Raw genomic sequence first — 13,544 nt, forward strand, 5'->3', positions numbered from 1 at the left:
CACAGGTAAAGTTGGCTCCTGGTGTCATGTCAGCTCAGTCTTCATTTCTCTGGATGTTGAGAGCAGCCTTCTCGTCTAACGTCCTGAGCCAAAGTGGCAGCCCTCCGCTGGCAGTGAGAGGACGTTTTTTAATCACTGGACTGTCTGAGCAACCACCGTAACTGCTGCGAGAGTGAGCGCAGATTCAGTGATTTCATCTCTGACTTATGAGGAGACGGGCTGTGCTGACTAAAGGACACTGGTACCTTTGTTGGGGAGGAAGGTGGGCTGCAGTTAGACCAGTATCTACTGCTAATTCACCATAAACTACCTCAGGGGCATGAAACACACTCACTGAGCTGAGACATGACGTGTGGAGAGGACCTTTACATCATTAAATAGTCAAACTCAGGCTTTTGTTGACTCTGACACTCAGACCAGAGAGGAGAGTGAAAGTGGTTTGACTCAAACATCAACAACAAACATACTCCAGATGCTCAAACACACATATTTCCCACTGCACAGAATCACATGAGCCACTACAGAGAAGTGATTCAGCTGAAATGCAAACCATGAAATGTCAGACCAGCTTTCTGACCACAGTCCAGACCAGATTTCACCTGCCAGGACGTGTTCCCCGGCAGGTTAGCTCGGTGAGCAGAGACTGGACCTGAACGAAACACTTTAGTGGCTTTATCTCTGTCACCACGGTTTCTGAAACCCACAGCGTCTCCCCTTTCCTCAGACGTTAAGTCATGAAGCCACATAGATGAGACCTGAACCATCAGTGAGCAGGACAGGATCAGATCTAACAGAGTGAAACAGCCCACCATCCCTCAGACCACCGAGACCACCAGGACTCAGCCACCGGGTTCAAACTAGAGATCCACTGATCCAACTTTTCTGGTCCTGACACAGATACAGATACAGACACAGACACAGGCACAGACACAGACACAGACACAGATACAGACACAGATACAGATACAGACACAGATACAGACACAGACACAGACACAGGCACAGACACAGACACAGACACAGACACAGACACAGACACAGATACAGATACAGACACAGATACAGACACAGACACAGGCACAGACACAGACACAGATACAGATACAGATACAGATACAGACACAGGCACAGACACAGGCACAGGCACAGACACAGACACAGACACAGACACAGACACAGACACAGACACAGACACAGACACAGATACAGATACAGACACAGACACAGACACAGACACAGATACAGATACAGATACAGACACAGACACAGATACAGACACCTGGGCTTTGGGTATCGACCCATACTGATACTGATCCTGTTTTATAACAAGCTGTGTGTCCTGCTGTGGGTCAGACTGGTAATGTGTTGATCAAAAGACATAAAATGGGTTCATATGGAATTACTGAGGTTGATATTTATTTAAACTAAAAGTGTTTAAATGTTTAACAGCAGTTTGGTTGAAATAAAGCTTCAGATTTTACAGAAATGATAATTCAATTATACATTTTATGCCCCATAGACTAAATCATAGTTCAGCCTTAGGGACAAGTTTGGACCGGTCCTTTCCCACAGATACCCGATCCAGCTTTAAGGGGCTGTATAGGGGCTGATACCAGATACCAGGATCAGATCGGTGCATCCCTGGTTAAAACCGGGTTGGCTGATGGAGTTTTGATGCACCTATATGAACAGAACTTTCAACATCAAGTCCGTAGTTTGGAAATGGGGGCACTGAATCTGAACAACACAGTGTATTTTCATCCAAACAGCAGCAAGGTCAATGCTTGTTGATGGGGAAGAACTGCAGTATTACTTTATTAGTCCACGAGGGGTAAATTACATTTCAGTTTCATCTTTTCTGAGACACACAGACAGACGGTGACAGTGACATGGGGATGTCATGCACGTTGCTCTGATCGGTTTCTTATGCGTCTGTTTCTAATGTGAGGTAAAGTAAGTATAGGGTCTCGTGCTAAACTCCCTGGGTTCATATCGCTCCTGAAACTTTTACAGCAGCTTAACACGATGTACGGCCGGAGCTGTGAACGCAGAAAAGCAGCAGCAATGTCCGCACCTCGCTCCCAAAGGTGTCTGTCCCCGTCGCTCCCCGCTCAACGTCCCATCATGCCTCTGCCCATTACCACTCAGGGCTCAATCCAGACTGCACCCCGCTCCACGCTTGCTCCAAAGCACATGTTCTGATCCAAAGTCTGGTTCTGGCCAGGTTTGGGCCCGCTTCAGACCCAGGATGTGAGCAGTAACTGAGCCAAACGGAGCGGGACAGCAAAAATCATTTCAGCCTCTGAAACAATCCGTTACATTTACTGTCTCTTTAAGAAACACCAAAGCACTCTAGAACCCTCCTTTACTGTTGCCATGCAACAAAGTAGAGTTTCCCTTATTAAACCACAAATTGGCTTTTTGAGACAATTCACCAACTAGTGATGTCATAGTTTGAGGAAATTCTCATGTTCATCTCACTGAGTTGTGACTTCTCAAACTGGAATCACATATTTACCTCTGTCTGAAACTCTGCCCGTGTTCTGTAATGAAACCCAACAGTTAACACTGATACTTGTTTGTTAAAAATGAAAGAAAAAAACAATAAGCGAGACAACGGGTTGATGATGTTCTTCATGTTCAAGTGTTGAGTTTCTCTTCTTTACTCACTCTACTGCTCACCTCCGTTTACTCCGTTTATATTTTCTATGGTCATGTTTGTATCACAGAAACATGCTTATTTCTGCTGAGTTAAACACACGTAACTCAATGCCCGTCCCTTCAGCTAAGCCACAGTAAATCACACTGCAGAGCCAGCTAAAATAGGCCAAATCCTCAACTGTGAGTGTGTGTGAGTGGTGTCTGTGAAGTCTTGAAAATATATGTCCCAACATGTCTGAGATAACATGGGGGTAATTAATGAAAATGTACAGAGTATGGGTGTGAGGGGCTTTTTGCTTGCTGTCAGTATTTGCAGGCCTAAGGCAACTTTGTTAAGTGCTACCGGTCGAAAATCCAATCAACAAATTAGGTCTTACATAGTAGCTTACTTCCACTGTGATCCTACCACACGCCCGAGCCATGATTGTAAATTTTCTGCCTTTCAGCTGGTGCTCTTACCTCGATCTGGACTCAGTATATTACTCAGGGACACATTAGGTGCACGTGACTTATAAAACTAATGTTACTCTCAAGAACAGACTTTAACTGATCGGTAAGAGAACAATTACTGCACAAAAACCACACTTTACAAAATATTGAAGGAAAAACTTCACAGAGGATGAAGCTATCTCTAAAAAACAGCTGAAAAGTAGTCAAACATTAACTTTCTCACTTGAAGATGAGTGATAATCTCTAATGAAGGTAGAACATTTTTATTTCTTTTAACCTACCAAAGTTTTACTTCTTAGTGCCTCTATAATCCATCCTCCCCTGAAATCTCAAGAGAACAGTTTGAGGGAAAAGTCATTTACACACATGGCTTCGGGTAGGGGTCTGCAAAGAAGTTAAAAGTTGATAAACACAAACTGCACAAACAAAATTCAGGCTTCAAGTCTTTGAGCGGCACAGAGTAAAGGGCCTCTGCTGCCTGGTTATCTTAACCTCTGGCTCCAGGCCCAGTGAACTTGCTGATGTGACAGCTTTTGGAGTACATCCATCAAACCCACCCATAACGCTCCTGGGTCAGGGTACAGACTGTACCCTCAATCTAAAGTCTACACTAGTCCCCTGCCCCCAACAAAAAAAAACAACACAGATAGTCGGTCAGCAACTGGTCAAAACCATGATGACCCGACAGTACAAGTCCACAGAAAGTGGCCTGTTCTGGCAAAAGTTCACATGGCTCTGAGTCAGGACACCACGTTACTTTAGCTCAGAGAGGAGGAGGGGGATTTTCACATGTGTAGAAACGTTTCTTACAACTTTAGAGCTGAGAAAGTAGCTTTTAACACGGTTAACAGCCCTACATATGAAGCTGTCCTCATCATGAAAATAAACCTGTGATAAATGACTTTCACTTTTGGTGTCACATCATCTAACAGCCATGGTGACTGCTCCTTAGCTTCCATGCTAATGTCTGCTAGCTGTTTGTACAAGCACACAGGAGCCGGTGGAGCCCTGTCATTAATCAGAGATATGACAACCGGAGAGTCAACCACAAAACAACCAGACTGCATCGTATGGGAACATTTACACCAGCATACAGGCTTTGAGTTGGCTCTGGGGACGCGAGCTAGCTGGCTAATTTAGCTAGCAGCTAGCCAGCAGTGCCCATGCCTTTCTCTCGGGGAACACGTGGAGTGAACACGTGATGTCTCATAACAAACCTGCTCCTATTTTACAGACTAAACATTTAGCTGTTTAAACATTGATCAGTGTTGGCGTGTCGACTGAACATCCGAGCAGGATTCATTTACTCTGCGTGTTTCGCATATTTGGCTTGAAATGTACAGTTAGCGGTGGGGAAGCTAAGCTAACAAACGGCAGGGAGAGGCTCGGGCGACGTGCTAGGCCTGAGAGGAGCCCGTGTGTGTGTGCTATTGTTAGCAGCTAAGTAGCCACACAGCCCACCGGGCTCATGGCTTTCCTTCTAATTGATGCAATGTGAGACCTGGGCGGATGCTCCGGTAATGCTTGGCTGTGGCTGTGTGAACAAACTCTCCTCTAATGAAGGCAGCAGTAACCACTGTCTTTACTATCTGGCAACAGATAGGGAGTGTGTGAGTCACTCGGTGGCAGGAGATTAATGACACCACAGAGGCAGGGCATGGGGCTAAAGCAGCTCAACATACGTTTCAACAGGCAACTAATGTAAAGGTATGAACTTCCTGCTGCAGGTATGCACGATGACACACCTGGAACAGAGGAGCTTTTCCTCGTTAGAGAGAAAAATACACCAGACTGGATCCTGGATGATGACACAGCCATTGCACCATGACACAACGTGCCGAGCAAACACCTCCAGCCATCCCCAATGATGAAGCAGAAAAAGAGACAAACACTCATTTCCATCCGAGCTGGGTGCGTGGCAGAGTTAGCATCGCTTAGCATGGGTTTCAGATGGCCTCTGCACAGTGAAAGTAAGACCAGTTAAAGGCGTGAGGGGATTTAAATGTTACTGTGTGGCACTAAAAATCCTTGTGCAACCAGCCACCATGGGTCCTCCCTGCCACCCTGTGCACCAAGAATAGCCCTCAGGGGGAGGACGAGGCGGGGGCTTCACTCCAAATATAACCAGCCTGCAGAGAGCAACATGAGGGCGACTACCGACGGGCTTGTTTATGCACCTACTCGGCTCTGTTCAGTCCAATAATGCGACCTGAACCATGTGACAGCTGCTCAGCAGTCTCCCGTGACCACACCTGGACGTACAGAAAGCAAACACAACACTGACAGCCTGTAAATCAACATGTAGGGAGGGGTACCAACCGTGGTGTGCCTGTCCATTCACGCTGACCACGGTCACCGCGTTCATTTTCCTGGTCCACGGGTTCACCTTGGGCGGGGGAGCGTCAGTAAACTCCTTTCTGCCTTTCACTCCCTCCTCGCTCTGCTTATCGTCGCTGTCACAGCCTTCTCTGCCCTTCTCTGTCGCTTCTTTGGAGGTCTGCTCCTCCGCACCAGGGGTCCCTCCCTGCCCAGGACTGCTGCTGCCGCTGCTGCTCCCCTGGTCGGCGACACCCGTCTGCCGCTTGGCCCCGTCGCCCCGGCCGCCCTCCTCCTCCGGCTCACCGCGGATCACTTTACCGTGCTCCTCCGCTTTCGCGAGCGGGTTGCCGGGCAGGAGAGTCTCCACCTGAGTGGCCATTTCCCACCGCCGTCTTTCTTCCCCCCTCAGGATTACCAGTCCTCCTCCCGGCCTGAATTCGCCTCCAATATCAAGGAAATGAGGAGTATTTCCGCGGAGTCTGCCGCTCCCAGACCACAGGGGCTTCAGTCCAAGACGCAGAGCAGTCCGTGCCGGATTAAAACAGACATAAAATAGAGAAACGTGTCCGAGGCCTCGCAGGATTACAACCTTAACTCCACCACTAGCAGCAATATGGTTGATCCCCACCACGCGATACAGGGGTACGCGCACGCAGTCGTTGAGGGGGAGTAGCCACGTAAAGCCGGGAGCGCGCTTCAGGGTCAGGATGAGATGGTGCGTTCAAGTACTTCCTCGTAGTCAAGCCTCTTGGTTTCCACTTTCGGAAGTCATAAAGTGCCAGTTAGTCAAAAGCATTCAAGTGCGTTTGAGCCTCGTTAACAAAGAGCAGGGGACTCTTCAATAAACCTCTACAGCCAGGATTAAAAGAGACCCGGACAGAGAAACCAGACCAGATTAAAATATCATTTAATGTTAGAATCATAATTTTTAAAAACTGCTTTACTCCACATTAATGGGTAACATACCATTTCCTTTAGATCTAGTCTGACATTTTTAATGAATTTAAACTGCAATATCTTGCAAAAAAAAAAAAAAAAAAAAAATTAACTCAACATGCTTCTTGGGGTATTATGATAAATTGAGAAAGATATGAGAAGATAACCTAGATCTACTTGTTGTCAAAATTGTAGCTTCTTTTTTTCTAGCATTTACCTTAAACTTGGAAGCAAAACCAAATGAATGAATGAATAAACAAATAAATAATAAACAAACAAATAAATGAATGGATCCAAAAAAGACCCAAGTTTACGCTTGAACAGAAATGTCTGTGGTCCTCTACACATCACAGTATCGTAGTTTTGGTCCAAGAGGCAAAGTTTCTAAACTTGTTGATTAACTTTATCTCCCCTAAGATGTGTTTTTTGATTTGATTAAAGCTGCTGCTGTCCCCTCTGGTACTGAAGAGTTCAGTTTTTATCATCAGTCAGACACACAAAGGCTCAGATAACACACACCAGCCATCACTCTATCAGTGGACAAAAACACTGAGTCATGGCATCAAAGAGCTAAGGCACAGCTAAAATTAGTTCAGTTAAATCAGTCTGAATCCACTCCTTTGGTAAAGTATGTTAATGCAGAGATGGAAGTTCAGAAAGGAGTGTAACCCCCTGATTGAAAATTCAGTGAAAGAATAAAAAAAACTACTTTATCTAAATATCCACAGTGACATCTAACAGTTTAAAGCTTGAAGCTCTGTGAGAGCTCAGGTTCACTTAAAAAAAGTTCACTTAATGTCAGGAGTAAAATACAAAGGCTTTGTTGTTTTCATGTGAAAAGAAGAACTGCACATCGTTTCTCTTAACGTACAAACATTTTCTTTCTGAAAATTTGTAAAAAGGTTTAATGGAAACAAAACAAAACAGCTCCTGTTCAGTTGAATGTCTGAGATGACTTCTAAGAAGTCCTCATGAGAAGAAAAATAAAAGAGACATTCAAACGCTCTCTGTAGACTCAGTTTCAGGAAAGGCTGTGATGTAGAATAGAATAGAAAATGCTTTATTTATGTATTATTTATTATTTATTGTATTTATTGATTATGTATTTATTTTATGTAGGCTGAGATATTGCCTTGTCATAGTTTATTGGACTTATTTAAGTAGCATAAACGATTTTAGGAAGATTTTCCCGATGACCCTAAACGCACCACGGAGTCCTGGATGACGTCGATCTCTCCCCCCGGTCGTGTCCGTAAACCACCGATGCTTACCCTCTTAATAACGGTTAAAAACACAAGGCCTGTGAGCGCCCACCCAGCGTGGATCTCCCTGATCATGTTTACTGTCCGTGTTTCCTCCCCTCGGGTTTTTATCCTTCCTTATTTTAGTGAAACCTGAGGGAAAGAGGTGAAGGCAGTAAACACACACTGCTCCTACACACCACACACGTGTCCATACACAACATGCACGTGCTCCTTCACGCGCTGAACCCGTTTCCCAAAGTTTCTCCTCTTCCGGTCTGTAGTTTACCCACCCCCACCCACCCAGTCCACGGTGAGGGTTCAGGCCTGTGTTTTCATGGGGGAGCATGTCTGTGAGGCTGTTCGTGGGCAGACTATCCGTGGACATGCTGTGGTGACGTCACATGCGTGGCTTATCATTAAAGAGTCTTTAAAGTGTGAGTGGGTGATTACGTAATGAGAGCTGGATTTAACGTGTTAACGTGTGAATGGCTGACAGAGAGACAGAGAGACAGAGGGACAGAGAGACAGAGAGACAAAGGGGGAGAGGAGCAGAGGAGCACAGGGACAGAGAGACAGAGAGACAGATGAGCAGAGGAGCAGAGAGAGGCAGAGGAGCAGAGAGACAGAGGGACAGAGAGACAGAGGGGGAGAGGAGCAGAGGAGCACAGGGACAGAGAGACAGAGAGACAGAGGAGCAGAGAGAGGCAGAGGAGCAGAGAGACAGAGGGACAGAGAGACAGAGGGGGAGAGGAGCAGAGGAGCACAGGGACAGAGAGACAGAGAGACAGAGGAGCAGAGAGAGACAGAGGAGCACAGGGACAGAGAGACAGAGGAGCACAGGGACAGAGAGACAGAGGAGCAGAGGAGCAGAGGAGCATGGGAAAAAGAGGCTCAGCGTGTGTGTTTTCACCAGCCTGAACAAAGACCCTCTGATACCTGTGGAAACATGAAAGTCCAAAAACATGCTCATCAGGTCCATTGGTCACTCCAAAGTGTGTGTGTGTGTGTGTGTGTGTGTGTGTGTGTGTGTGTGTGTGTGTGTGTGTGAAAGGCTGTTTATGTGTCAGCCCTGTGATTGACTGGAGACCAGTCCAGGGTGGACCCCCCCTCTCACCCTAAAGCCCCGTTTCCACCAGGCAGTCTGGTTCAGATCAGTACGGTTTGGTACAGCTTGGCTTGGCTTGGCTTGGCTTGGCTTGATCCTGTTTGTGTTTCCACAGCCAACCATGCCCCTGGAAGGCAGCGTGTAACCTGGATGATGACAGCTGTATCAGTAGCGTAATAGTGTGACGCCATAATATCGTGACAGTGTACCCGGCTGATAAATCCAACGAAGAAGAAAAACACAACAGAGTAAACAGAGAGCAACGATGAAGACATCCAGCGTTTCGTCCTCTCAGTGATCGGCATGTGTCTCTTTGTTACAACAAACAATCAAACTTTGTTTCAGAGAGGGCTGTGAGCCGTCACACAGGAAGTGACCATTCTTTCCACCAATCAACGGCCTGCAGTGGTGTAGCTCCACCTTCTGAGGTCTGATCGGTTTAGTCAGGCACCCATACGTAAGGGTCCCAAAAAGTGGGACGGCTCGTCTGGGTTATTGGGGGATCTGTCCAGGGATTAGTCAGTGGGAACGCTGTAAAATGTGAGCAGAGATGAACTGAACTGAATCGAATGCTGGAAATGGAGCTTAAGACCGCTGGGATAGGCTCCACCCACCTGCGACAGGATGAGCGGGATGGAAAATAAATGAAAAATAATGATGATGAGGATGATGATGATATCCACACAAGTTGAAATTCTGTCTTTACAGTCAGGAAAGCTACAATAAGAGATGAGAAAGGACAGGAAACGTTCTTTTGTTCTCGCGATAACGACCGATTATCTCATTAACTTGAAATAACAAAGGTTGTTTTTTTGTGATAACTATTTTTTTTGTTTCGTCAATACAACAAGAATCATTTTAATGAATTAAACAACGTTTACGCTTCACATGCACATAACCTTGGCTTAGCTGGATGGATCATCAGCCCCTCGTCTAACCAGCAGCACCTCAACAAACCCTGTCACGGTAACAAACTAACGTAGAGTGGAGGTTAGCAGCAGGCTACAACTACAGACACTGCAGCTACACAAAGGATAGAAATAAATCAGAATTCATCTTCAACCCCAGAATTTTGTTGAATTGTCAGGTCAAAGTCAGAACTTAAAGTTTAAGGTCAAAACTCTGACTTTATCAACCTGTTCCTACTTTTTTTTACCGTCGCGTAAGTTCGAGGCTAGCTGGACTTACAAAGGTGGAGAGCACATGTGTATATTGTGTCAGGACACTCTGAAAAAGATTCTGGATATCAATATTTTGTATTCTTCTCTGGGTTAAAACAAGGTTTCAAACCTCGTCTGCAGTCCTTTTCTTAAAGCTCAACACCTTAAAGAAACAGTGGATATCCTGGGTTTGGAAGAAGGTCTGACACAGGAGCATCAACATGACGAATCATGACTTTGAGAGAGTGTGTGAGAAAGTGCTGACTAACAGGAGCTGCACAGCTGGAGTCTGCACAGTGTGTGTGTGTGTGTGTGTGTGTGTGTGTGTGTGTGTGTGTGTGTGTGTGTGTGTGTGAGAAAAGCCTCTAACATGCAGTGCTCTGTGGTGTTGATAACAGGTGCATCAAAGCGCGGTGTAGCATTAGCTTAGCTTCCTCTGTCTGACAGCTGTTTGAACGAGTGCACGGAAACGTTTGTGAATGACGGTCAAAGAGTTTAAATTCACGTCCATCACACACTCACACACACCTTCAACAACTCCTCCTCATACCTGTGTCCCTCTGGTGGGTGGTGCCAGCTCCCACAGGCCCAGTAACAGCCCTCAGGTGTTCCTGTACCTTTACTGTGGAGGACAAAACTGGACCGGTCGCTTTCCTCCAGCTCCTGTAACCCCTCAGGCTACTGACAACAGTCATATTTCAGATTTCAGTCAGCAAACACTGTCTGAACACACACTCATCAGGTGTGTTATTCTGTTAAAGCAGCTCATCTTTGAAATGTTCACTGAGTCCTGTAATTCTTTAAATAAAAATCTTAATGTGGTAAAAACAATAAAAACTAAAACCGCCGCTCAGCCAAAATACTTGTGATGACTTTTTAAAAAGTTAACAGAAATATTTGTGTGTCTCATACGAGGTGTTTACATCTATGAAGTAAACTTGTGGAGTCTTTCCTCAGAGGGCTGGTTAAACTTTCTATGTACGACAGATTGCTGGCTCATAATCAGATAAAGAGAGATTTGTGTTTATCGAGGATGGAAGGAGACCTCTCACAGATCCCTGAGGTACCCCAGGGTGAAGTTTAGACAGGGATGTCCCAAAGCATCTAATTTTCTGGACATCCATCCTTCATCCACCACTTCTCCAGGCCAGGGTCGCGAGGGCCGCAGCATCAACAGCAAACAGCCTCTGTCCCTCTGTCCCCCTGTCCCTCTGTCCCTCTGTCCCCCTGTCCCTCTGTCCCCCTGTCCCTCTGTCCCCCTGTCCCCCTGTCCCTCTGTCCCTCTGTCCCTCTGTCCCTCTGTCCCCCTGTCCCTCTGTCCCTCTGTCCCCTTGTCCCTCTGTCCCTCTGTCCCTCTGTCCCCCTGTCCCCCTGTCCCTCTGTCCCTCTGTCCCTCTGTCCCCCTGTCCCTCTGTCCCCCTGTCCCTCTGTCCCTCTGTCCCCCTGTCCCCCTGTCCCTCTGTCCCTCTGTCCCCCTGTCCCTCTGTCCCTCTGTCCCTCTGTCCCCCTGTCCCCCTGTCCCTCTGTCCCTCTGTCCCCCTGTCCCTCTGTCCCTCTGTCCCCCTGTCCCTCTGTCCCCCTGTCCCTCTGTCCCTCTGTCCCTCTGTCCCCCTGTCCCCCTGTCCCCCTGTCCCTCTGTCCCTCTGTCCCTCTGTCCCCGACCACTTCCACCAGCTCTTCTGGGGGGACCGAGCCGTCCCACAGCAGCCCAGAGATGTAATCTCTCCATCGTGTCCAGGGTCAACTCTGAGGTCTCCTCCAAACTGGGCATGCCCGAAACACCTCCACAGGGAGAGGGAGGCAGCTGGGAGGCCTCCTCACCCGCTGCAGCGAGGTGTCTGAGCTCTGAACCCTCGGTCTAAGGCCCCGTTTACATGACAACGTTTCATCTAAAACAACACTGAAAACCACACTGAGGGACTGAAAACGCTGTAGTAAGCATGCTGGGCCTGTAGGTGGAGCTATAACCGTCTTATCCAGATGCTTTTGGTAGATCTCCTCTGAAGTAGAGTTGATCATCTGGTGTGTTGGTGAATGCTGAGAGCAGAAGAGGAGCAACAGATGCTCATTTAGTTAAAGACAGTCACAGATTCAGCAGATTGAGCAGCACAAGATCAACACGGGAGATCACCACCATCCTAACAACGGGACGACGGGACTGTTGGACTGTTGGACTGTTGGACTGATGGACTGTTAGACTATTGGACTGTTGGACTGTTGGACTATTGGACTGTTGAACTGTTGGAATGATGGACTGTTGAGCTGTTGGACTGTTGGACTGATGGACTGTTGGACTGATGGACTGTTGGTCTGTTGGACTGATGGACTGTTGGACTGATGGACTGTTGGTCTGTTGGACTGTTGGTCTGTTGGACTGTTGGACTGATGGACTGTTGGACTGATGGACTGTTGGACTGTTGGACTGTTGGACTGATGGACTGTTGGACTGTTGGACTGTTGGACTGTTGGACTGTTGAACTGATGGACTGTTGGACTGTTGGACTGTTGGACTGATTGACTGTTGGACTGATGGACTGTTGGTCTGTTGGACTGTTGGTCTGTTGGACTGTTGGACTGTTGAACTGTTGGACTGTTGGACTGATGGACTGTTGGACTGATGGACTGTTGGACTGTTGGACTGTTGGACTGATGGACTGATGGACTGATGGACTGATGGACTGTTGGACTGTTGGACTGTTGAACTGATGGACTGTTGGACTGTTGGACTGATGGACTGTTAGACTGTTGGACTGTTAGACTGTTGGACTGTTGGACTGATGGACTGTTGGACTGTTGGACTGTTGGACTGTTGGACTGATGGACTGTTGGACTGATGGACTGTTGGACTGTTGGACTGTTGGACTGTTGGACTGATGGACTGTTGGCCTGATGGACTGATGGACTGTTGGACTGTTGGACTGTTGGACAGTTGGACTGATGGACTGTTGGACTGTTGGACTGTTGGACTGTTAGACTGTTGGACTGTTTTGTGCGCTCGAGCAAAGCGTAATGTGACATCATCGTTTCCACTGAAAACGCCGCCTTACTGTTTACATGGGCATGGTGTCGGCAGTGGTTCAGAAAAATCCCACTCTGGAGGCCTGCGAGGCTGAAACGCAACAAAAGTTTTGCGTTTCACCCTAAAACTGTTGTGGTGCAAACGGCCCCTATGGCTGAGCCCAGACCCCCTGCAGAGGAAGCTCAGTCCAGCAGCTTGTATTCACGATCTTGTTCTTTGGTCCCTACCCACAGTACCCACAGCTGGGGTCTGTGGGTGAGGATGGAGCATGGATTGATCAGTAAACTGAGAGCTACGCCTTCTGGCTCAGCTCCCTCGTCATCACAGCGGACCAGCAGAGCGTCCTCGTTACTGCTGACGCCGCCAATCTGATGGTCAATCTCCATTTTCCCCTCACTCCTGAACAAGACCATGACGTACTTAACCTCTTCTCTGAGTGAGCGGTCCATCTTTTAGGTCTGAGAGGAGCTGATCTTCACCCTGGCTGCTCCACGCTCGGCTGTGAACCTCCTCAGTGCGAGCTGGAGGTCAGCGTTCGATGAGACTAACCCCCTCCCCCGGCTGCACCTGAATCCTGTCCATGACAGTAATGAGCAGAACCAGTGGCAGAGGGCAGCCCTGAGGAGTCCAGCCCTGACTGGGAACCAGTT

At 47.5% G+C, this 13,544-nt stretch overlaps 1 protein-coding gene across 1 annotated transcript in view; it reads right to left on the reverse strand.

The window, feature by feature from the left end:
• The window catches only part of larp1 (La ribonucleoprotein 1, translational regulator), a 48,775-nt gene extending 42,862 nt beyond the window's left edge, over positions 1 to 5,913 (reverse strand). The window contains 1 exon segment of the mRNA XM_074672072.1: positions 5,431 to 5,913. Within this exon segment, the coding sequence (XP_074528173.1) occupies positions 5,431 to 5,809 (379 nt within the window). The 5' untranslated portion in view covers positions 5,810 to 5,913.
• Between the last annotated feature and the right edge of the window lie 7,631 nt (positions 5,914 to 13,544).

This window comes from Halichoeres trimaculatus, unplaced genomic scaffold (genome assembly GCF_033239565.1).
Source record: "Halichoeres trimaculatus isolate MK-OKI-2021-1 unplaced genomic scaffold, fHalTri1.1 fHalTri1_scaffold_6, whole genome shotgun sequence".
Classification (NCBI taxonomy): Eukaryota; Metazoa; Chordata; class Actinopteri; order Labriformes; family Labridae; genus Halichoeres; species Halichoeres trimaculatus.